General features: G+C 39.6%; 2 protein-coding genes across 3 annotated transcripts in view; one reads left to right on the top strand and one right to left on the bottom strand.

The window, feature by feature from the left end:
• HADHA (hydroxyacyl-CoA dehydrogenase trifunctional multienzyme complex subunit alpha) overlaps positions 1–9,079 on the bottom strand; it is a 54,132-nt gene extending 45,053 nt beyond the window's left edge. The window contains exons 1-5 of the mRNA XM_029232322.1: positions 8,911–9,079; positions 4,013–4,054; positions 3,849–3,919; positions 2,176–2,309; positions 106–244 (exon numbers count right to left, since the gene is read on the bottom strand). Of these exons, the coding sequence (XP_029088155.1) occupies positions 106–244; positions 2,176–2,309; positions 3,849–3,919; positions 4,013–4,054; positions 8,911–8,977 (453 nt within the window). The 5' untranslated portion in view covers positions 8,978–9,079. The remainder of the gene's footprint in view (positions 1–105; positions 245–2,175; positions 2,310–3,848; positions 3,920–4,012; positions 4,055–8,910) is intronic.
• Positions 9,080–9,302: 223 nt separating this feature from the next.
• HADHB (hydroxyacyl-CoA dehydrogenase trifunctional multienzyme complex subunit beta) overlaps positions 9,303–25,861 on the top strand; it is a 38,175-nt gene continuing 21,616 nt past the window's right edge. For both annotated transcript variants that reach the window (XM_029232181.1, XM_029232180.1), the window contains exons 1-4: positions 9,303–9,386; positions 15,241–15,315; positions 15,424–15,468; positions 23,939–24,038. In XM_029232181.1, coding sequence (XP_029088014.1) covers positions 15,249–15,315; positions 15,424–15,468; positions 23,939–24,038 — 212 coding nt within the window. In that variant the 5' untranslated portion in view covers positions 9,303–9,386; positions 15,241–15,248. The remainder of the gene's footprint in view (positions 9,387–15,240; positions 15,316–15,423; positions 15,469–23,938; positions 24,039–25,861) is intronic.

Genomic DNA, 25,861 nt, shown 5'->3' with positions numbered 1-25,861 from the left:
CTCAACAACTTGTTTTAAGGCAAAATAATAGCTAAAGGTTTGCAGCAGGTGAATCCCAACAATGAGCTGGACCGTTGTCTCAATGACTTTGGAATAAATCTGTACCTCAAGTCCTCCTCCTAAGCAGGATCCATTGATGGCAGCCACAATAGGCTTTGTGGACTTCTCAACTTTCTCAAACATTCTCTGGGCTTCCTGTGATATTTGTGTTACCTCTTGAGAGGTCGTGCAAGCAGTTAACATGCTGCAGTAAACATGAGAGAAGAGAACCAAAAGAAACCAAAGATAAAACCGTAACCTTTTTGTTCAATACTTCATCCACCATATCCTTATCCTATCATATATCAATATTCGGTAGTGAATCTTCAAACACTCAGAAGTTTAAGAATGATTTTGCCTCAGATAGCACTAATATCAGTGACATCATCTCTCGACAAAGAGTGTTAAATTTCTGGATTCAGAGAACATGAAACAAAACATGTTGAATAATTTGTGTTTGTTTTGGTAACAAATCATTAGATTACAAAGCTCTGTACGTGAAAAAATCATCTTCTGGTAAGTATTTTCACAAGCAGATTAAACATTTTCACTATCAGGTAGCTTTCGGATTAAACATCAATCAGAATGACAGAAAAAAAGGCCTCTATTACAATAATGTTGTCCTCAATGTCCTTTAATTTCAGTTTGTTTCATTTGCTACTTAATGTTTCTGAACACATTTAAGCTGTGGGTTTTTTACTTTTGACCAAAGACAACGAATTTTCTGTCATTTTATATGCTGGGAGTTGTTCAGCTAGCCTCACACAAGCTACAAGTATTTTCCTATGGATTTAGGTAGCTACTACCAGGTACATCAGTGTCTTACTAGGCTTAAATAACCAAGCTAGAAGAAAAAGCACTTGATGGAGATAACTTTGCTTTTTTTAAAAAATAAACATACACAAACAGAATATTTATGAATTTCTAATTACTATACATAAAAAAAGAAGGGTATACAATATTGAACAAAGTTTAAAAATATACAAACACCATACATACAAATTACTAAGCCAATAATGCTGGCTATCATTGCCTAAACTGCAAAAAATAATATAACAAATATAACAAATACCCATATTTTGACAGAATTAACAACTGTTAACATTTTAACCCAGTAAACTAATATTAAGGTATCATCTCTCCTCCTTACTTTTGCTTTAAAGAATTTTAAAGAAGTTATATATCCGTACATTATATCATTGAAAAAAAAAAGAAAATATTAGCTGTATTGGTAAAGTAGCCTTTGACCCCTGAAGTTCTACCAGCCAATTCATTTACCCTGAAACAACCATTTTCATGTTTGTAGTGTATTCCTCAAACCAACTACATATTTGTATCCATAAATAATACAGAGACGTATTCATGTATGGTTTTTAAATGTTTATATAAACTATAAACAGTATCAAACATTCTGTAACTTGCTTTTTTTTTAACTTAACATTATGTTTTTGAGTTCTAACATTATGCTGTAGATCTAGTTAGTTCCTTTGAATTGTTTTTGTAGTATTTTATCTTGTGAATATTCCACATTTACTTATCTATTTCCCTCATGACTGACGTTTAGCTTGTTTCAAATTCTTCACTATTTTAAAAAAACTACACAGGACTGAACATCCCTATGCATGAATGGGTCCTTAAAACCAAAGGGTGGGATTTCTCTAGCATATATACCTAGAAGAGGTATCACTTGAATATATGATGTGTGCATATTCAGTTTTACTAAATTTTATCAAATTACTCTCTAAAGTGGCTATACCAATTTGCATTCCTACTAGTAATATTTAACTTTCTCATTTTCCCAAGTCCTTGCTAATATATTTTCAAACTTTTAAATGTTTGCTGGTCTGGTGGATGAAAAAAAGGGCATCTCATTGTTAGTTTACTTTCATTCTACTCAAACATTGCTCCTTGAACTACTACTTCAACTTCTTTAAAGAAAGGCTGTATTCAGTTTTATAAGGTTTAAGCAACAAGTCCTTCTTTTTTATTAACTTTATTAAACTCATGAAAATAACTTTAAAAAAACTTGCAGAGAATATTTACTTCTACCTTCTTTTAAAATGAGAAATGATTAGGCCTAAAAAAAACATACCATTAGCCAAGGTAAAAGGTGACTTCAAAGTTCCTAAAACTTACTTGAGATCGGCACCTGCAATGAAGCACCCTGGCTTTGATGAGATAAGGACAGCACTTCTGATTTGATTGCTAGACCAGACTTCATTCATTACTTCTATGAACTCTGAATGCACTTCTTGACCCAGAGTATTCACCTACCAAAGGGAAATACATAAAAATCTAAGGGTTTAAATTCGAAGTAATAGATGTGCAAATCACCATCAAATGCTATTTTGATTATAGGAAATACGTTTAACCAGGAGAAATATACTGTTAAAAGAAAGAGCCAGGGAAACAAACAAACAAACAACCCAGCAGCTGTCTATTCAGCTGCTTTGGGCAACTGTAAGCACCCCTCCCTCTAAAAATATTTCTACTTAAAGGAGGAACTCGTATTCCTGAGGAGGTCATATTCCTAAGTTTCAATCATATGCAGGCTATAATTAAGTCTACAAACATTTATCAGCATGGAAAAAATTTGTATAATGTTAAGGAAAAAAAGAAATCAAAATTAGACATATAGGGCTTCCCTGGTGGCGCAGTGGTTGAGAGTCCGCCTGCTGATGCAGGGGACATGGGTTCGTGCCCCGGTCCGGGAAGATCCCACATGCTGCAGAGCGGCTGGGCCCGTGAGCCATGGCCGCTAAGCCTGCGTGTCCGGAGCCTGTGCTCCGCAACGGGAGAGGCCACAAAAGTGAGAGGCCCACGTACCACAAAAAAAAAAAAAAAAAAAAAAAAAAATTAGACATATAGTATGATCTTAATTTTTAGAATATTATTTGCTGAAACTGGATTAAATGTTAAGAGTGGTTATTTTTGGGTTTGGAACATGAATGATTGTTATTCTCCTCTTTATTGCTTTAAAATGTCCTACTATAGGCATCTGTTATCTTTGTGTTCAGGAAAAATGGTCAACTTACAAAACATATCTTAAGTTTGAATCATTGCTCAGTAAATGCTAAGATTTACTCTAGTGAGGGGGACTGCCTCTTACTTTCCTTAATTTGTGATAGTTGTTAATTGCTTACATCTAGGCCCTCCTACTTCATTGAGGCCTCTGGTAATAAGATTTCTGAAATATGAAATCTTTACACCAACTGTAGGTGAGGGAAAAGCATGAGTTCCTGCAGTAAAGCTCTTCTTGGCAAAAGACTGGATTAATGCTGCATGCTTTTTTGAAGTTGCCAAAAACAAATGAAGCTCCACTTTGAACAGAACTTGATTTCTAATATATGAACTGCACCGGGTCATTCAGGTCCCGTAGGAAACTTAACGACATTTAACCCAGCCAACTTACTATGAATAATGACTTATGTCAGGCAGGTTAAGGAAGCCGATTTAATAACCTCATAGTTAAGATGGGTAGGTCAGTTTTAATTCTTATAAACAAAGCTTATAATTTGCTTCTTATCTAATAAACCACCTTATCATTCTACAGTGTAACAAAAGGATAATTTTATTAATCCTTGATGTTAATCTGGATTAACTAAAGTCAACTAGGAGGAATTCTTAAACAAGGACCTCTGCTGCAGAAAACTGCATTCCTTGGGCAATTTCTCAAACTCTAACCATCAAAACTGTAAGTTCATGTGATAAGATTACTGCCAAATTGGTGGATTTCTTTCTTTGCCATTCAGGACTGGATTAATGAATGTAGTGAGTAGAAATAAACTGCAGCAAGTTGAATTAGGTACCTTCGAATTGGGTGAGTTAATTCGAATAACTGCTACGTCCCCTTTGACTCCATAGTTAATATGGGTTCTGGCTAAAAAGAGAAGGAAAATTTATTTGTAAACATGTTTATTGCTAAATAAGTATAAAAAGCAATGTAAGCATGTCAACGAGAAATTAAACTTACTCAGCAAAGCAGAGGACCTTGTAAAGCTGCGGCAAATATAACCTGTAAGAAAAAGATATTTCAAAATTAATTATTTTACAAAACAGAATTTCCATAGTACCTGCTATACATAACAAAGCTGGACTTTATAGCAACCACAACAAAACAAAGTGTTCTAAGCCATTATTGTGACCACTGCTGTATCTTTTTGTTTCAATTATCAGGTCAAATGATTATCTGGATACTAAATGTGGTAGGTGGAAGAATGGCCTCTCAAGGATGCCCATGTCCCCAGAAACCCAGTATGTTAGGTTATATGGCAAAGGGAAATAAAGGCTGCAAATGGAATTAAGGTGGCTAATTAGCTGACCTTAATACAGGGTGATTAGCCTGGATTATTCAGGTACACCCCATGAAATTACAAAGGAGGAGAAAAGGCAAAAGAACCAGAGATGGCAGCACGAGAACTCATTTTGCTGGCTTTGAAGAAGTCAAGGAATGCAGGCAGCCTCTGGAAGCTAGAAAAGGCAACGAAATGGATTTTCCCTTAGAGCATCCAGAATGAACACAGCCCTGCCAACACCTTTGATTTTAACCCAGTAAGACTCATTTCTGACATCCGTAACTGTAAGATAATAAATTTCTATTGTTTCAGACACTAAGCTTGTGGAAATTTAGGGCCACAATAGGAAACAACTACACTAAGAAATAAGTAATCTACAAAGCGATCCATGTTAGTTCCAAATGTATTCCAAATATATCTCAAGCATGTTCTCCAGCCAGGTCCTCTTGCATTTCTGTGGAGAGATGGACTTTCCAGTGTCATGAAAAATAAAATAAAGGGGCTTTAGGGGCTCCATGTTTCTCTCTATCCTGCAGTTCTTTAAAGGAGGGGAAGCGAAGGCACAGGAAAAAGCAGCTTTATACTGCTTTCAAAGGCAAAACAACATACTATTTTTTTAAAAAAAACTAGATGGCACCAGAACCAGAGTGGGGTGATCGCTGGTTCTGTCTGCATTTGTTTTTCTTTAAGCAACCCAAGTCAGCCCTCATGGTGCAAAGACAAAGGACCCGAGAGTCCAAAGCTGTGGGTTCGACCATCAAGTTTATTATTTACTAGTTGTATGACCATGTACAAGTCTCTCAGAGCATTTCAGTGTTCTTATAAAGATAGAGTAAAAGTGATGTAATGATTATAAAAGTACCTATAAGTCAAAGTCCTACACCAAAGTAAATTAAGACAAGAGAAGCCAGCCATCTCCTCAATCTCCAGTGCCTCTACTTCACTAATGATAAACTTCCCTTTGCTTTTCCATCATTTGAGATCTGTGTCATCTGTATTTGTGACTCTTCCTGCTTTATATCTGTATCATGGCTCCACAAAGCCTTATCTTGAGATTCTGTCTACAAGGATCTTTGCCTTCCCTGCCCAAATTTTATCTTTATTACTCACTGTTTTGTTCTCTAATCGTTGCATCTGTAGCAGGTGTTTCCCCAAACTAAACTGTAATCTCCTCCAACATCATCTCATAGTCATTTATATTCCACAACAAAAATCTAGTGTGGCCTAGAGTGAACAGAAAGACAAAAATCCCTGTCTTTGTGGAGGAGGTGAAAACAGGCCTGGCATAGAAAGGAGTTTCCCTATAAAGTAGAAATTCTGTGGGAGGGGAGCCAGATAATAGGCAATTCAAGCTAGAACAGGGTAAACTGAATTAGTGAGAAGGAACTGATCAGGAATGCAGGGTGGGAGAAGATGGGGTGGAAAGACAGATAAAAGACAATAAAAATAAATATGGAAATAAATACGTTAGAAGATAAGTGCCTAAGGAAAAAAGAAAACAGAGCAGGTGAAGGGGCTTGGACGTGGGTTGTAATTGTGAAGACCAAATATTTGAGACAACAGGTTTGAGCTCATTAGCTTGTAAACCATAAACTCTCATCCACTAACCTACCTTCCCCCCCCCCCCATATAGACATACACAAAACCTCCTCTAAATCAATAGAGACAAGAAACAAAGAAAAAACCAGCAAATGTACAATCATGTCTGGAAAACAATTTCAAACCACAGTCAACTAAATCAAGTTGAAGTACTCGGTAGCTTTGCTTTTGGAATCCAGCCTTCCTCACTTCCTAATTAGGAAAGCTTACTTTAGAGCAGCGGTCCCCAACCTTTTGGGCCCCAGGGACAGGTTTCATGGAAGACAATTTTTCTACGGACTGGTGGGGGTGTGGGGTGTGGGATGGTTCAGGCGGCACTCGCCTGCAGCCCCGGGGGTTGGGGACCCCTGCTGTAGAGCAGCTGGGTGAACTTTAGCCTATATTTCCTGGGCCAGCAAAAGAGAGAGAAACCTCTGGCCTACTTTGTAATCATTTAAATAATTTAACTCGAGAAGATACCTAACAAGATACCTACAAGATCGAAGACTACAGCAGTGCAGAGAGCTGGATTACGCTAACACAAATTTCAAATATGAAAGTGTTACTTTTGTTGTAACAATCAACAGCTTTTCTCAATATTTAGTACCGGGGGAAGGGACAGGATTAAGGAAGTGAGAGTCAAATTTAAATATACACCATCTACTAAGGTATTTGCCTCCAATTCTTTTCCTGTGAAATTATTCTACCACTTAGGTAATCAGGAATTTGAATTTAGAGTAAGAGTGGGAAATAAACAAGATATTTTGGTCAAGATGTGATTTTCATTTGATAGTCATACTCAGAATTATAGCACTCAGGCAGGAATGGGTCAAAACTTCAAGAAATACAAAGCAGCATCAAGAGATTTTAATCATCCATCATTAAATGTCATAATCTCATTAAATGTTTGGCAATGCCTTGGCACAGACTTTCAGTTAGGGTTAGGGTTAGTCTGTTGAGTCTAAATGGCAATCCAGGTGTGCAGGTAATTTTAAATTCACTTTCTAGACTCTTTTTTCAAAATTTATACATTGCTACTAAAAGGAGCAATAGCTATAATAAGCTATATTTTTTTAATTTTTAAAATTAATTTTTATTGGAGGATAGTTGATTTACCATGTTGTGTTAGTTTCTGCTGTACAGCAAAGTGAATCAGCTATACATATACATATATCCACTCTTTTTTAGATTCTATTCCCATATAGGTCATTACAGAGTATTGAGTAGAGTTCCCCTGTGCTATACAGTAGGTTCTTATTAGTTATCTATTTTATATATGGTAGTGTGTATATGTCAATCCCAATCTCCCAATTTAATCCTCCTTCCCCAAGCCATATTTTCTTATAGGTTAAAACACAATGCAAAATATATACACACGTGTGTATATATATTTCTATAAAAAAATATAGAAAAACTAGGCTTGTAACCTTTTATCACATGTAAAATGTAAAAATTACTTTAAAAAAGTCTCATATCTGTATCAATAGAATCATAGTTCTTCAGGGCAGGAAAGAGTTATAACAGCTAACATTTATTAACGTTAATAGTAGCACTTACTCCATGAAAAACTGCTTTACACCTAAAATAACTCCTTTAAAGCTCACAAGGTGGTATTATTCCCCATTTCACAAATGAGAAAACAGACACAGAAATTACTTGCCCAAGGTCACCAGAGGGTAAAAGGCAGAGCTAGATTCAAACCCAGAAGTCAGACTCCAAATTTAATGCTTTTAATTGCATTACCTTAAAATCAATGGAGGGGAAGCTCAAAAATATACATTTGATATTTTTAAAGTGTTAAACCAAAAATGTGGAAAATAGACAAACTGTCAGGTCACATGACCAAATGCTAACAGTAGGTATGTGAGTAGTAAGGGAATGGGTGATTCTTTTTTTCTTAATCCCTTTCCCCAGTCTTCACAGCATTTCAATTTTCTGTAATCTTATGATTGATGTGCGCACACACACACACAAAGCAGTCCTGTGGAGACTAAAAACATTGGTCGAAATAAGAAAGCAGAAGAGATTCAATCATTCGAAATTAGTCCCTTACAGTAAAGGGAGATTCCAGGCACTCCTCCAAAAACAGCATGCGGTATTACCCCGGGGGGTTCAGAAGGAGGAAGGCATATTATAAATTATATTTCTAATTAAGTAACCGATATTAAGTACAACATGCAATAAAAAGTCACATTTCACCTTAAGATTTGAGATGGAAGGAAAATGCTTGATTTTCCACAGTCACCCACTTTAACTCTTTCACTGCCAGTTTGAAGACAAAAAGACAATACAGCTAATGCAAGCTAACTGGGTATCGTCAGAAACAAGGGTAGAAATAGTTGTAAAATTATCTAACACCTTGCTCCTTAAGAAAGAGAGTATCTACGTAATTTTTAAAAAATGCTTCTTCTAGCAAATTGCAGAACCTACCCCTTGAAAATCAATATATTATACGTTCATACTGGGATTATTGGAACTGCAAGAGTTGAGCTTCCTATTGAAGTGTGGTAATAGGTACAAAAAAGGTTTTGGGGAAAAGGGGCAGGGAATGGCAGTAATTTGCAAGGCTGGTTAATTTCACACACGGTTTTAAGATGCCTCTTGTTACAGGCAAGGTGCAATGGAGCCACAAAGATGTGACAGACTGGACTGTCCTAGTCCTCCTAGTCCTCCCAATCTCGTAGGAACAGGCTCAAGGCCATCATTAAATGAAATGAGGAGACCAGCGGAAAGTGCCAGACCGGGTGGACAGGGCTGAGAAACATTAGGGCTTATGGAGCCCGAAATCGCTGCAGGACTCATGAGAGAGGAAATGTCAGTCCCTGCGCCAGGGAACAAGAGACCAGATCCCAGAGCAGCATCCCTCCCCCTTATCCAGGGCTGGGACCCTGGGCCGGGGCAGGGAGGTGGCAGCGATGGGGAGACGAGGCTCCGGGGAAGCTCGGGTCTCCGTAGGAGTTCTGCCCGGGGCTGTTGGGCGCCCTCAACCAGGCCTCACCTGGGCAACGGAGCATCCTGGAGGCAGTGAAGCGGCTGAGGCTGCCAACTGCCCGGGAAGCCACCATCTTGAGCAGGAGAGGACGAAAGTGGAAGGCGCTTCAAGTCGGGGGAGCCAAGCAGAGGACTTTTCTTTCCGTAGCCTGGCTCTGGCCAGGTGCCCGATGTACTGCCTGACTAAAACCGCTATAGCGAGCTGCCGCCGGTTCCTTAACCTCGCCCTTTGCTTCTGGCTAACCGGGCGGAAAGGACACCTTCTCCGCGGGGAGGAAGGAAGGTCAGGGAAGAGAGGGACAGAGTTCTGGATTTTCCAGTCAGGCAGCCGGAGGGCAGCCCGGAAGGCCTGCGAAGCCCGCGGAGCCGGTGGGAAGGTTGAAGGGTCCTTTCTCGGCAGGGCCCGCCCCTTGATCCAGTCGGGTCCCGTCGCTCGGATCCAAACCTTGCTGGCAGCAGGAGTCTGAGCCCACGCGAGCTAAGGTGAGAAGGCGCGTGCCCTCGGCTTTCCGCCTGGCCTTTCCCCGGCGAGGTCTGCACCTCCTTTCCCACCTACTACGCCCGCGGCCTCCTCCTCTCCCTGGGGCTGTGGAGTTCGAGGGAGCGGAAGGAAGCTTCTCAATGGGGCTCTCCCGTACCAGTGCAATTTGGGCAGTAATTTGGCCTAGCCTTCGGTCTGTAGCTCAGAGCAGTGGTGTCGCCTGTGTCTTTTAATTTATCACCGCATGTTAACGAACTGTTGGCTTGTGTTTGTGTCGGTTTAAAGCGCTGGCCTGTGTTCCAGTGTTGTTGTTTCGCCTGCTTTGCCTGGAGCCAGGCCGGCGGCAATGGAGATTCGGTACAGGGCCCGGGGTTTACCCCTTTTATGTTACCGAGGGTGAGTCTCGGTCGTTTGGCTTTTTCGGGACTCGAATGTGGGAGGAGCTGAGACGTGCCTGTGTCCCGCTCCGAGATCCAGGGCTCAAGATTATTTTTTAATCCGGAGGGGACCGGTCATTCATCCGGTCATTCATCATCCCCTTCACTTTATCGGTGAAGCCCATGAATCAGGGTGAGTGAGTTTACCCATGGCCACAGGTGGTAGAAATAGGCCTAGAGGTCTGTTAACTTCTAGTCAAGAGCTCTGCGTTGCCTGAAAGCTGTTTTTGTGCTGGAAAGATAGGCTTGAGTCCTGGAATCAAGTGATTGACTACAAAAAGTAATGTTGAGGGCCCTCTAGGCCCTTTCACCATCCTCTCATTTAATCTTCACGATCCCAAAATTGTTATTTACATTTTGTAGATGAAGTTTGGGAGGCTCGGAGATTATGTAAATTTTCTGGTAGGTGGCAGAGCCAGGATTCGGCCATAAATTTAAGTCTCACTGTTCACCAGATTGACTGTTCCGCAGGAGAGGGAGCAGGAAGAGGCAGGGGGAAATGGCAGGGAAGTTGAGACTGAATTGAGGAGTATGGAAAGAAAGAAGAGAGGTTTCTGTTTAAAGTTCAAGTCAAATAGTGAATCCCCCATCACTGTGAACACCTTAAGCAGAAACTGCTTGAGCAGTGATCTCTTAATTTGCAGAAAGGATTCTTGATGACCTCCAAAGGCCCTCCAGCTCATAAGGTTTTTACAGTTCAAAGCTTGCCTCCTGCCCACATAATGCTCTTTCTGCATCTAATTCGGTGTAGCACTTACTGTTTAGATCAAGAGTGGCAAACTTTTTCTGTAAAGGGCCAGATAGTAAAGAGTTTAGGTTTCACAATCCACGTTGATCTCCGTCACATATTCCTTGTTTTGTTTTGCTCTACAACTTTTTAAAAATGTAAAATCTGTTGTTAGCTAGAGGCCCATGGGTTGAAGTTTGCCATCCCCTGATTTAGGTCACGCTTTTGGCTCTTGATTTTTTTGTTTCCTGTATTCTGAGCAAAATCATAAGCTCCATCAAGGGCAGAAATGTTATGCTTCTCACTGTGTCTTACCATCACCCACTAAAATTAATAGCAAACACATGTATAACCCTTACTATGTATCAGGCACTGTTCTAAGTGCCATATATATATATATATGTATATATATATATATACACCTCACAACAACCTGTGAAGTAAGTACTTTAATTATCTACAGTTTACAGGTGCATCTTACAGATGAATTATCTACATCTTACTCCTAAAACAGAGAAAGAAATTGGCCTTTGGAGGTCATCAAGAATCCTTTTTGCAAATTAAGTAGCTTGCTTAAGGTCATACAACTAGGGTACAGCCAGGATTTGGATTGGGCGGTTTGCCTTTAGTGTTTGTGCTATTAAGGATATTGTGGACTGTGTCTTAATGATACTGTAATAATGAGCTGTTAGAGCCACTCCATCTTGCTTTCATTACTTGTTTAGCCCCTTCTTCATGTTACTTGCTCCTAGGTTCCTGCAACTTCATGCATCTTTCTATAGTTGCACACCCTACTCAAGCCTACCCAGGCTCCCCAAATCCTTGAGTCAAAATGTATTTCCTAAAGCTTAAAGCAGATGACAATAACTAGGTCATATATTGCTTAGTCCTTCTTTCTTTTGAAATCTGTCTCTACTTTTTATTAATTTTTGATGGGATGTATATTCTATTTAATTTTTTTCCCAGAAACTTCAGGAAGTCTAAAGAAAATAACTATACCAATAACTCCACCACCCAAAGATAACTACTGTTAACATTTGCTTTGTATTTTTCTGGACTTTTAAAATGCATTTGTATGTTTTCATCTATCAAGATACTAGTATATGCAGATTTTCTATAAAACTAGAATTATACTGTACATTAAAAATAAGATGCTCATTGTAAAAAAAATTTTAAGAAGACAGAAGAATATAAAATGAAAGTCCCTCTTTATCTCTTCCATATATAGATTCAGCCTTATGGATTTTCGTCTCTTTCTGTCATAAGATGGAGTCTTACTATATATATATTATTCTGCAGCCTGCTTTTTCATTTAATATATGTTGTGGACATCTTTGCATGTCAGTATATACATGTATGTCATTATGTTTCATTTTTCCTTACAAACTGCTGAACAGTATTCCATGGTATGTTTGTAATATTATAATTTATTTAACCATTTCCTCCTGTGTGCATCTACATCTTGAGTATTTCTATTGGCTAGAGATCTATGATTGCTACATATACAACTTGAATATTTCTGTTGCTTAAAGACCAATAAGAAGAATTACTAGGCTCAGAAATTCACAATTCAGAATCTGAGAGAGAAATAAAAATTGCCTTCCAAAAAGGCCTTACCAATTATACTTTTATCAACTGTATATGGAAGTGCTTAAATAAATCCATTCTCACAAGAATTGTGTGCTAACCATATTTTTAATTTTTGCCACTTAATAACCCCAAAATGACCTTGTTTTAATTTAAAAAAAATTTTATTGTTAGTGAGGTTGAACATTTAAATTTTTATTTATTTGACATTTTTTTTCTTCTGTGAATTGCTCATTTGCTCATTTTTCCTTTTGGTCCTGTTTCAGGAAGGAGCCTTCCAGCTGCAAATAACAGAAAATTAAACTTAAATTGGCTTAATAAAGGGGATTTGTTGACTCACAGAACGGAAAAGCACAGTGGGAGGGTGGGTTTCAGATATGATTCAATCAGGGCTCTAGTTTCTTTTTTCTGAATTTTCAGCTCTGTCCTCCTTTGAGACCAGCTCTACCTTTACACTAGCTTTTATCATGTTTGCAAACTGCTCTAGCCATGCCAAGCCTCAGAAGGAAAGATGTATGTTCCAGAATTCCAGGCAGAAGACTTGAATGTCAGACTGACTAAGACCATCCCTAAATCGATACCAGTGGTCAAGGCCAATACCATGCACGATTATTTTAGGCCTTGGTTGCCTGAACCAAAGAGAATGAGATTATTCTGATTGGTTTAAACCCTGGAGTTGAGCTGGATTCAGTCCCATGTAAACCACATGTGACAACTACATAATGGTGTGAAATGGATATTGGGGTGAAAACCGCAGATTCCATTATAGATTGTTTCTCTTTTTCCTGTAATTTGTAGAAGTTCTTTATGGAGTATGGGGTTTAGCCCTTTGTTTTCCATGTTACAAATACTTTCTCTGAATCTGTTGTTTGCCTTTTAACTTTATTTTAGTGTCTTTTGCTATGTAGATATTTTAAATGCTTCTTTAATCAGTTCTTTTAGTTATTCTTTTCCATTATGGCCTCTGGGTTTTATACCATATGTTGGAAGCCTTTCCCCAAGATTATAAAAATATTCTCTGATATATTCTTGTAGTAAGCTAGAAAAATATATATTTAGATTAATGCATCTGTAATTTGTACTTATAAGTGTGAGCTATGGATCTAATTTTTTTTCAAATGGTTAGCCATTTTCCCAACAAATCTATTGAGTAATTCACCTTTCTCCCACTTATTTGAAATGTTATCTTTATTACATACTAAATTCTCATACACATGAGTATGCTTCTGAACTTGCTACATCCTGTTCTGTTGATTAGTTTCATTTATTACTGTGCCAGAATTGAACTGTTTAATTACTGGTACTTTATAGAAAGTTTTGATATCTGTTAGAGCAAGGTCCCCCTTTTTTTCAATCAATATTTTCTTGACTAGTTTCATGAATTTTATTTCAAGAGGAACTTTACTTACGGGGGTTTATATTCCAGACTCAAGTGGCATCAAATGTAGCTTCTGGAAAAGTGGTGCCCATCTCATGGGCCAATTTGTGTCTCCCTGGCCAGAGTCCCTTGAGTATACCTAGGCTGGTAAGCCTAGAGGTTGGACTCCTCCATCTCTTTCCAATCCATATATTTGGTAAATGTGATTTTTTTTTTTCTTTTTGGAAGCCACAGGGCATCTCTTTTTAGTCAATGAAGACCTAAGAAAAGTTAAACAAGGCTTTTATATTGGCTGTTGCTGTGTAACAAATTACTCCAAAATTTAGCAGCTTAAAACAGTAAAAATTGATTATATCATACAGTTTCTGACGGTCAGGGATTTGGGGGCAAATTAGCTGGGTCGTTCTGACTTTGACTTTCTCATGAGGTTGCAGTCAGAATGCTGGCGAGGGCTGTAGTCATCTGAAAGGTTGTCTGTGCTAGAGGATTCACTTCCAAGCTCAGTCACATGGCTGTTGGCAGGAGGTGTCAGTTCCTCATCACCAGAGCCTCTTCATCGGGCTGCTCCTGAGGTGCCAGCTGGCTTCCCCTAGACCGAGTGATCTGAGAGACGGACCAAGACGGGAGCTGCAAGATCTCTTAACAGCCTAATCTCAAAAGTGACATCTCATCATTTCTGATGTATTCTTTTGTTTATACAGACCAACTATGTAAATAAAAATTCAGGGAAGTGGAATTACTGATCAAAAGTTAGGTGCAGTTGCGGTTTTTTGACAGTTACAATAATTGCCAAATTGCCCTCCATAGTGATGCATCTGTGGAGGTGCCATCAGTTTACACCCTCAGCAGCAGTATATGAGAGAGCCTGTGTGTGCAGGCTACCACATGATGAATATCAGACCTTTAAGTCAAATATTATACCTCTGTGCCGTTTTAATTTGTATTTCCCTTATGAATGAGATGGAACATCTTTTCATGTATCTGAGAGCCATTTGTATTGATATTTCTATTTCTGTGAACAGTTTGTTCATATCCTTTGCCAATTTTTTTCTTACTGATTTGTAGGAACTCATTTTTGGGAATTTAGGGAAGTATTTAATATATTTAATATATTTTAATATAGAGGGGTTTATATTTTTATTATTTTGAAATAATATCAAGCTTATAAAAAAGTAGCAAGTGCCGTGTATGAACTTCTTTTTCTTACAGCAGTTAAGATGTGATACTGCACTATCTCTGAATACTTTAGTGTGTATCCCCTTCAAATACAAACATTCCATAAGGCATTCTGCATAATCACAATACAACCATCAAAATCAGGAAGTTCACATTGGTAGCTTCATGATCATGTCCAGCAGGCTCTACTCCTTTGGCCCTAGAGAAAAACATAAACTCTGGAGCTAGACTATATGGCTTCAAATCACAGCTCTGCCTCTTACTAGTCTTTCAATCCCTGTATGCCTCCGTTTCTCATCTCTTACGAAGGGTGTAAATAATCATGCGTACTTCATAGGTCCTTGTGAGGATTAGATGGGTTACTGCTTAGATTAGTGGTTTGCATACTATGTCAGTGTAGCTATTATATTATTAGAGGAAGGGTAGTTGGTAATAGAGTAAATTTTAAAGTATTTTATAGTAGTCATGGATGAGATATCAGAGATCATAGACTACACTCTAAGCTACAAATTGTTCAAATAACCCAGAAAGTCTTTTTCTTCTCTTTTTAGATTTAAGAATGACTTCCCTCTTGACTTACACTTTAAAATATCTTCCCAGTACATCACAATGGGCCCTCAGATTTTGTAAGTTTCATTTGTACTTTCTTTTTAAGATTAGATTTGGTTGTGTAAGCATCTTGCACAGACATGGAATTGTACTGCTTTTTGTAAACACTTTATTTTGTCTTCCAGCTGTGAGACCTCTGAGCTGTTCCTCCCAGTTACGAGCTGCCGCAGGTACAGTAATTTGTAAAAAAAAAGAAAGAAAGAAAAGAAAAAAAAAAGCCTGATTTAGAAGTTAGATTCTAGAATCTAAATTTGTGAATTTTGAATAAAAACCAAAACTAGTTTGCTAACTCTCCCTGTTTTTGAGCAACATGAACATCACTGTTGCCTTTAAATTAAAACAATGTAGGACCAATCAGTAACAATAGTACATGGTGTAGGGTGGGCTCGAGGATGTTGACAGGAGGCTGCTTTCTGGGATATGGAGCCTGATGGAGTCACGGAGGTTCCATGAACCTTACTGGTCAGTTTAATCAGCTACTGGCTGTCAGTCCTAGAGATGATTAGCGTACAAACACTCTGGAGACTGCTGTGGAGCCAAAAGGTAACTTTTCAAACTTTCAGTGACAGGCTTCTCTGTTAATGAATATCCTCTTAGTCCATGTGCAAGAGGATGCGTGCGTGAAATAGGTGTGACTGTGGAACCAGTTAATAACAGAAGGTTGTTCAGTCAGTATGAAATGAAAAAGGAAGGAAATTTGTTGATTTTATATGGTCTTTTAGACCCTTGGTAAAGACTTCTTCACTGTTGAATACATACTTTTGCAGAACCTACTGTAGGTATGTATCTTCACTGGCCAGCGCTAAAAATCCCCAGACAGGTTCTCCTTGCCTGGGTCCTGTATTGACTATGACTTTTGATTTTGGTTTTATTATGGTGTTTCTACTTGAATAATAGCTTAATAGAAAAAGCGTCTTACTAGGATTCAGAAGACCTCTGCTCTGTTCCAGTTCTACTTCTTTCTGGGCAGTTTGGCCTTGAACCGATCACTTTACTTCCCTGTGCTTTAGTTTCTTTATCTAAAAAATAATAATTTTAGTCTTGTTAACCTCAAGTAGTTATGAAGATATTTCACAGCACTTTGAAAACTGTAAGCTCAATATAAGTACAAGGTAGGAATTCCCTGGAGGTCCAGTGGTTAGGACTCTCTGCTTCCACTGCAGGGGGTATGGGTTTGATCTCTGGTTGGGGAATTAAGATCCCGCATATCACGTGGCTCGGCCAAAAAAAAAAAAAAATATATATATATATATATATAGGTACAAGATGATATTTTTATATTGTTTTACATAAGTATATTATCAGGGGTCTGTTGCCTAATCTCACCTAGAAAAGTTTCACGTTGTCATGTCACAAATATATTTTCTGTGGCCTCTAAATCCTAATTAGAATATAGATTTGTATAGGCTCACAAAGAATAATTCCTTTCTATCTCATTTCACCTTTTCCCTAATTCTAATGTTCACCCAGGACTTTGCAGTCAGACAGATAGATCTGATTCTTTGCCAACCAGAAGAAGGTCACATTGCATACCAACAGAGGGAAGGCATTTTTCTGGCACATAGAGTATTCTTTTTCATATTGCTCTTAAAGTGTTTTGTGTTTCTGTCTCCCCAACTATGTTGTGAGCCCTTCTGAGACTTAAGCCTTTTAGAGTCCCTGGTGTCTAACACTGTCCTAGCAATTTCTGTTAACGTTGATGGTGATAGTGGTGCAAGAGGGCACATGATAAGACAAAGGAATGTAACCAGCTGATTTGAGGGGAGGGAGTGGGAATGTACCCATGCTGAACAGGTTTTAGGTTGCAATAATTTTGTAACTAGTTCCTCTTGAATTGCATGTGAATATGCTTGACGGTGCTGTTAGGATGAAGGAATTAGAATAGAGGGATACAGGTTTATTGATGTTTGCAGTCATCAGATTGACTGGAAATGTGTCTGATGGAAATTTTGACTTATTCAATGGCTATATATACTATGCATCTTCCTTGACTTACAATAGGGTTACATCCTGACAAATCCATCATAAGTTGAAAATATTGTAAGTCAGGACTTCCCTGGTGGCACAGTGGTTAAGAATCCGCCTGCCAATGCAGGGGACGTGGGTTTGATCCTTGGTCCGGGAAGATCCCACCTGCCGCAGAGCAACTAAGCCTGTGCGCCACAACTACTGAGCCTGTGCTCTAGAGCCCGCAAACCACAACTACTGAGCCCGTGTGCCACAACTACTGAAGCCCATGCACCTACAACCTGTGCTCTGCAACAAGAGAAGCCACTGCAACGAGAAGCCTGCGCACCACAACAAAGAGTAGCCCCCACTTGTCACAACTAGAGAAACGCCCATGCTCAGCAACGAAGACCCAATGCAGCCAAAAATAAATAAATAAATGAATAAGTTTGTTAAAAAAAAAAAGAATATATTGTAAGTCAAAAATGCATTTAGTACATCTAATCTACCACAAACATCATAGCTTAGCCTAGCCTACCTTAAACATGCTCAGAACACATTGGGCAAAATCATCTAACACAGGCCTATTTTATAATAAAGTATTGAATGTCATGTAATTTATTGAATGTTGTACTGAAAGTGAAAAACAGAATGGTTGTATGAGTATAGAATGGTTGTAAGTGTATTGGTTGTTTACCCCTGTGATTGTGTGACTGACTGGGAGCTATGGCTCACTGCTGCCCAGCATCATGAGAGAGTATCATACCACTTACTGCTAGCCTGGGAAAAAAATGAAAATTCAGAATTCAAAGTATGGTTTCTACTGAATGTGTATTGCTTTTGCACCATCCTAAAGTTAAAAATTCGTAAGTTGAACCATGGAAAGTCAAGGACCATCTGTTTATCTATATATCTATATCCACAGACATACATATATATAAAACAATGGTATAATACATAGCATGTCTTCTCTCTGCTTTGATTGATTTTTTTTAAATGAAAGGTTTTTTTGTTTATTTATTTATTTATTTTTGGCTGCGTTGGGTCTTCATTACTGTGCGCGGGCTTTCTCTAGTTGCGGTGAGCGAGGACTACTCTTCGTTGCGGTGAGCGAGGACTACTCTTCGTTGCGGTGAGCGGGCTTCTCATTGCAGTGGCTTCTCGTTGCGGAGCACGGGCTCTAGGCACGTGGGCTTCAGTAATTGTGGCACGCGGGCTCTAGAGTGCAGGCTCAGTAGTTGTGGCACACAGGCTTAGTTGCTCCGTGGCATGTGGGATCTTCCCGGACCAGGGCTCAAACCTGTGTACCCTGCATTGGCAGGTGGATTCTTAATCACTGTGCCACCAGGGAAGCCCTGATTTTTTTTTTTTTTTTTTTTTGGCTGCGTTGGGTCTTCGTTGCTGTGCATGGGCTTTTCTCTGGATGCGGCGAGCGGGGGCTACTCTTCATTGCAGCGCGCAGGCTTCTCATTCTGGTGGCTTCTCGTTGCGGAGCACAGGCTCTAGGCACATGGGCTTCAGTAGTTGTGGCATGCGGGCTCAGTAGTTGTGGGTCACGGGCTCTAAGCACAGGCCCAGTAGTTGTGGCACATGGGCTTAGTTGCTCTGTGGCATGTGGAATCTTCCTGGGCCAGGAATCGAACCTGTGTCCCCTGCATTGGCAGGCGGATTCTTAACCACTGCGCCACGAGGGAAGCCCTCTGCTTTGATTTTAATTATGTATGTGAAATACAGAATGTATATGTCAGCCATAGAATACTAGGTTTGGAGTTGGGAGGAGTGCTTGAGGTAATCTAATCTAGCTCCCATATTTGCAACTAAGAAATTTTTGGCAGAGCAGGGACTAGCACCCAGATATTTTAACCCCCTATTCAGATTCTTATAGTACATTGCTACTGAGTGCGCATAGCACTGTGGAATATATAAAAAAGAGCCTTTGAGAAAATTCTGAAGTGATTAGGAGCGAGTGTGCACATGAAACAGAATTAGAGTCCTTTGGGTGACTGTTCAATATATAATGAATATTATTTTTAAATGTGACTTCCAGTATTACTTTAATTACTTTATAATATGCTAAATTGTTTGGCCAATTTTTGCCCCATAGGTTGCCCTAGAAGTTAAGAGGCAGGAACTACAGGTGGCTGTAGTTATCAGGGAAGGCTTTATTTAGGAGGTGGAATGTGAACTAGGCCTTAAGAGTAGGTAAGGATTAGATGGACAGAAAGGAGCCACTCAGATGGGAGGGTGTATGAATGAAGGCAAGGGGTGTGCAATGGAGTCAAGGCTGTGAGGGACTGGGGGCTTACTCATCTTGCTACATGTTGAGAAGTGGTGGAGAACGTTTTTGGATCATTCAGTTGGAACCAAGTAAAGCAAGGAATTTGTTAGAAGAGTTAGGAATTTGAATTTTATCTGAAAGTGTGTAAAAGGAACCATGCGGTCAGTTCTTAAAAAGTGGAATGATGTGATGGTATGTCATCTGACTTTTCCTCTCATCACTTTATTCTGTCCAAGGTCAGTCACAAGTAATCTGCAGATCTTCAAACTTAGCAGCCTTTTTTCAGTCCTCATTCTCCTTGAGTGTTGAAATATTTGACCATCCTCTGCTCCTTGATACTCTCCTGCCTTTGCTTTCATGTACTGTTTTCTCCTCAGTCTCCTACTACCTCTCAAGTTTACCCTCTGTCCCACATTTTCTCTCTGCCCTCTAAATGTAGGGAGATCATAAAACCAAGTGTCTTTTATTGTGAGTAAGGGGCCCACTCAAGTTAAGGATAAGAGGGCTTGAATACTACAGCTAGGGAGGTATTAGGAACCAAGCAGCTCTAGGGGCAGCCACTTTGTCTCAGTCATGGCCACATGGTGTGTCACTTTCCTGGCCTTCCTGCTTCTCTTTATATATATTCTTCTTCACTCCTCTTGCTGGCTTCTTTGCTCGCTCAGGGTTTTTGCTGCCCCATAACTCTGCCTTAAAAATAATTTCCGTTTATTATCACCCTGGTTCTTCCTCATGGCATTTTTTCAGCTTCAACTAATTGGTATTTTTCTCCATGCTTTGCTTAGATTCCTGTGAGAGAGAATCAGATGCAGCTTATCACTTGTAGGTAGATGACGTGGGTTACTGGTTGGCCACTCTATGGATTGACTTCAGGTAGTCAGGTAGTACCCACCCTGAATCTAACCAGCTTTGGGTGTGGGCTTAGGGACGTGACGTCTATGATTGCCCCTTTGCAGGGACTCTAAGCAGGGCAGCTCCATTTAGAGGGGGCTGTGGGTGAGCAGGCACTGCAAAATATGTCTCTGCTTTTCTTCTTTTTTTTTTGAGGGTAGAAAGCGAGATTTATTGAGTACACTGCGAGGGAGCAGCGGGCGAGACCAAGAGGGGGTCTTCCCTGGGGGAAGAGAAACTGGGCTTCTTTTTGGTCTCTTTTGGTCACCCTTGGGTTAATGTTCTACCCATATGGTGGTTAGGGCTGCGTATGTCATAGCTCAATCTTCCTGGTATACCAACTGCTTGCGACTGTTGGTAATTTCCATTGGGGGAGGGTGTGATTGTCTTATCTTGAAAGGACCTCCCCAACCTAAGATGGCTGTTGTATTAAGCTCCATATTTCCCACCAACAGATCAGCAAAGTCAAATCACTGACATCTGGGTGACAATATCATCTCATGCTACTTGTGCTGAGAAGGGGCGATGTGGGGTCCCAGTTGGCTTTGCTGATCAGCTATGGGGCTGTGTGTGAATAGAAATTTGGGGAGGCCTGTTCAAGAGTAGTCAACTATATTGATTCTAGAGGTTGGAATCCTTGTCTTGTCACCATTTGTAGCTTGATGGAATGAAATCGTTTTTGTAGTGACTCACTTGAAGTACCTGGAAATGTTGGTGGATCAGGATGGACGGTCCTCAAGGGAAGATGGAAAGAGAAGGGGAATCTCACAGCATGCCTGGATTCGCCAAGCCGCTGCTGCCGACTGCACCAGGCATTGGAAGTGAGGAGTACCAAGGCTAGGGCCAAAGGACATTGCCACCCGATTAGGCAGGGACGGTTGGTCGGTATGGGACTGGGTTTTAGGTCCGCTGAAGAGTCGCCTTGGCCAGGATACGCAGTCCCCGGTCTCCAGAGACCTCAGACCATCGGCAGTGTTGAAGAGGAGAAAAGACCATTTCCAGAATGTACCCCTTAGGGCGAGAGCAAGTTGGAGTCTCGTCCTGGAGGCCTTTGGGTTCCACCAAGGAGTAGACATGGCCATTTGCCCTGAGTCAGCAGGCCGATCGCTACCTGTTGGAAGACGGATCAGAAAAGGCAGAGAGAGGAGAGGGCAGTCTGATCCCTGTACTGACCTTCAAAATGCCCACAGAGTGTGGCGATGGGGCTGGCAACATGGGTGGTAAAAGAATTTACCAAGCCAGAAGTGAGGGTAGAAAGCGAGATTTATTGAGTACAACGTAAGGGAGTGGCAGGCAAGACCAAGGGGGCATCTGCCTCTTCTGTATTCTAAAATGCATATATATCATGGCTCTCCCAGCTACACCTCACTTCTCTTTGGAGCTTTAGTTTTGCATTTCTAGCTCTCTGTCAAATGTACATATCCACCTGGGTGTCTCTCCATCACCTCAGAGTTAGCATGTTTAAAATTGAGGTCACTTTTCTTCCAAAACCAGTTCTTACTCTGTGTAGAATAACTAGGTTTTCTTTGTCTCTAAGCTTCCTTTATAATCCTGTTTTCCTTTCTTTCCATATCTGATTGGTCACCAAAATACATAGTCTTCCTTTATAAAATCTCTTGTATTGGTCCCTTCCTTTCCATTCACAATGATACTGCCTTTATTTTGGCCATTAGCACCACATGCTTGTTTTTGCTACAGTCTCCTTGATAATCTCCACGTGCCTTTATCTCCTTCACCAACCAGTTAGAGCTGCGAGGAGAATCTTTGTACCCCATTTTATCATGACTCTTAGCTTTCACTACTATTTTCTTAAAGTTGGTTGTAGATATTTATCATAAGTAGCTCTCTATGACATAAGTGGGTGTGGTAAGGTGATTGTTAAAATTTTATTCCCAATTCTTTAGGATTTTTCTCTATCTCTGGTAATGAAGGAATGGTGATAGGAGATGAATTTCAACATTAACAGCAATAAGAAAAGAATGAGACACATGTAGGTACACAAACACAGAGATCTTCCAGCTATATTGTTAAGTCAGAAAAGTAAACATAATACACAAGTGTGTGCACGTACATGCATAAAAAGAAAAAAAGTGGTAAAGTATATACACCAAATTAGCAGTATCTACCTCTGGGAAGGAAATTACATGGCAGCAGAGGACATAAAGAGGGAACTTTAGTTTTACTCTCCATATTTTAGTTATGTTTATCTTTCTCTTCTTTTAACCACCAGGATATGTTCATGTTTTATTTTTTAATTAAAACATTAGAGAAAGGTTGCTCTCTTTTTTTAAAATTTATTTTATATATTTATTTTTGGCTGCGTTGGGTCTTTGTTGCTGCACACGGGCTTTCTCTAGTTGTGGCGAGCGGGGGCTACTCTTCGTTGTGGTGCACAGGCTTCTTATTGCAGAGCACGGGCTTCAGTAGTTGCGGCTCGCGGGCTGTAGGCGTGTGGGCTCAGTAGTTGTGGTGCACGGGCTTAGTTGCTTCGCGGCATGTGGGATCTTCCCGGGCCAGGGCTCGAACCCGTGTCCCGTGCATTGGCAGGCGGATTCCTAACCACTGCGCCACCAGGGAAGCCCCAAGGTTGCTCTTTTGATGTTAGAAAATAACTAGACAAATTGAGCCAGAATTCAGGAAGCATTCTGGGTTTTTGTAGAATGGCAGTAGTCACCAACCAAATGCCTTTATTTCTACATAGAAAAGCAAGAATATTAAGCTATATGAAGACTAAACGATATCAGTCATTGTAACTTCTAATATTAAGGGCAGGCTTAATTGGTTGCTTTCAGTGGAATAGATTGTCAAACATTTGATTAAAAAAAACCCAAAAGGGCTTCCCTGGTGGCGCAGTGGTTGAGAGTCCGCCTGCCGATGCAGGGGACACGGGTTCGTGCCCCGGTCCAGGAAGATCCCACATGCCGCAGAGCGGCTGGGCCCGTGAGCCATGGCCACTGAGCCTGCGCATCCGGAGCCTGTGCTCCGCAACGGGAGAGGCCGCAACAGTGAGAGGCCAGAGTACCGCAAAAAAAAAACAAAAAAAAAACCCAAAAACAATTTGTTAATGGCATAAACAACCTTATCATTAGGTATAATCTCTGTATTTAAATATTTTTTGGAAATTTGTAAATGCTAGTTAATTTCTTAATCCTTTTTTTTTTTTTAGTTGAAGTGGTTTGGTAAATGACAAATGCAACTTGCCATTGAATGATATAATTCTTCTTAGAATGTCTGTCTTTTAAAATGTAAAAAGTCATTTGACTTCATATATTTTATTTTATTTTTTTAAGATTTTTTTGATGTGGACCATTTTTAAAGTGTTTATCGAATTTGTTAACAATACTGCTTCTGTTTTATGTTTTTGTGTTTTTTTTTGTCCCCGAGGTATGTGGGATCGTAGCTCCCTGACAGGGATCCAACCCGCACCCCCTGCATTGGAAGGTGAAGTCTTAACCACTGGACTGCTAGGGAAATCCCTGACTTCATATATTTTAGTTAATTGTTCTTTGAACTTTCTCTTAAAGCTGTCCAGGCGAAATCGAAGCAAACCTTAGCCAAACCCAACATGAGGAACATTGTGGTGGTAGATGGTGTCCGCACTCCATTTTTGCTGTCAGGCACTTCGTAAGTATGAAATGATTTTGCTACACGTTCTTTCTTTCTGTCTTTTTCTTTTTTCTCTCCAGCTGTATTGAGGTGTGGTTAACAAATAATAACTGTATATATATACATATTCAAAAAACTATATATATATATATGTATATACATTATGGAATGATTACCACAGTCGAGTTAATTAACACATCCATCACCCCATGTACTTTATTTATTCCTTTTTTTAAGGCACTTTCAAAAGGGATCTTTGTCAGTGTAACCCAGTAGGTAATACTATTGCTAGTGGACTAATATATGAAAAACATTTTCATGAAATTAATACAGAATAAGTCAAGCCAGTGGTGAAATAATGTGACAAAATTTGTTTTTTATCCATTCTGCTGAGTAAGCCTCATGTAGTGTTAGATTGAACCAGTCATATTTTAAAAACCTAGTGTGGGACCAGATAGTTTGCTTCTAACAGAGATATCCTTTCCTCATCTGAAGATAAGTACTGTACGTTGTTTCTGTGCCTCTTCAGAAGTTTGAATATGGAGGATGTGGGCCCATGGGCATTCTGAAGGGCCTTTAATCTGTGGCTTTGGTTTCCTGGAAATTGTCAGAATTGGAGTTGATGGACTGGTCCAAACCCTGGTACAGCACAACCCCAAATAAATGGAATAAGAATGATCCTAGACCAGCCCCCAGGTTCCCCAGAACCAAACTGCTATTCTCCCTAGACTTTTCTCCTCCTTTTTTGTCCCCAAGTGAGGCCCAGGCTGTCCAAAAGTTGACGATGGACTTTGGGAACTAGGTGCAAACTAAATGAAACATTGGTTCTATTCTGTTTAGATTGGGAACTAGGTGCAAACTAAATGAAACATTGGTTCTATTCTGTTTAGATTGTTCTATTGTTTGTATTTTGAAGTAACAGTTACTAACTTAAAAATATTGCTAGGGAATGCCAGGCATCTGCTAAAAATAACGAGACCTTTCTGTACTAATATGGGAAGATCTTGAAGATATGTTAGGTGTAAAAAGCGAGGTTCAGAGCAGTGTGTATAATGGCACCATTTGTGGAAGATACAGACCTGTGTGTGTGTATGTGTGCACGCGCATACGTACACAAACAATAAACATTCATTTTTAAACGATGGTTTAGAACCTAGAGAGTATTTTTCTTATATAAGTGAATGCTGGTGAAGTTTCTTCATTCTCCCTCTTCTCTCAATATAGTATTATAACTTTCCTGTACTGACACAACAGCAGTAAGAGTAAGAATCTGAAGCTTTAGCGGCAGGGAAGTGATAAGAGGGGATCCTCCCTGTACTCAGCAGTAACACGGTAGGAAAAGAAAGTTCCATCAAGAGAAGAAAGTTCTTGGCTAGGAAGGGCTGTTTGTATACTGTGTAGAAGTTTGATTCCAACTGTTTTACTAGCTGTTAAAAAAAATACAAACATGCTCAACTATATTTACTTACATTATTTAAACATTTGCTTTGATAATTGGTATTTGCGTGAAGTTTGAGATATTCAGCACATTAGCATAGGGTTTATTCCTTTTGTTGTGTTTTATTATTGTGTTTTAGTTTAATTTAGGATCCTAATTGAGAAAGAAGATAAAGTTCATGAGTAATTTAGTGACACAGAGAAGAGCATTGAGTAACGTAAGAAAATATAATTAATAGAGAAGAAAGAATAAAAATTTTAAGGTAATATTCATGTACAGAACAAAAGTGACCAAAAAATAATATAGAAGGAAGAATTTATAAAGAAGACAAATAGTTAAGTCATATTGTTAATCTTATGATTGAGGTGACAAATGAGTCTTCTATAATAGAAGATCATTTTCT

The sequence above is a fragment of the Monodon monoceros genome, unplaced genomic scaffold (assembly GCF_005190385.1).
Source record: "Monodon monoceros isolate NGI ecotype Baffin Bay Population unplaced genomic scaffold, NGI_Narwhal_1 Super_Scaffold_19, whole genome shotgun sequence".
NCBI lineage: Eukaryota > Metazoa > Chordata > Mammalia > Artiodactyla > Monodontidae > Monodon > Monodon monoceros.
This window is presented reverse-complemented; position numbering and strand designations above follow the sequence as displayed.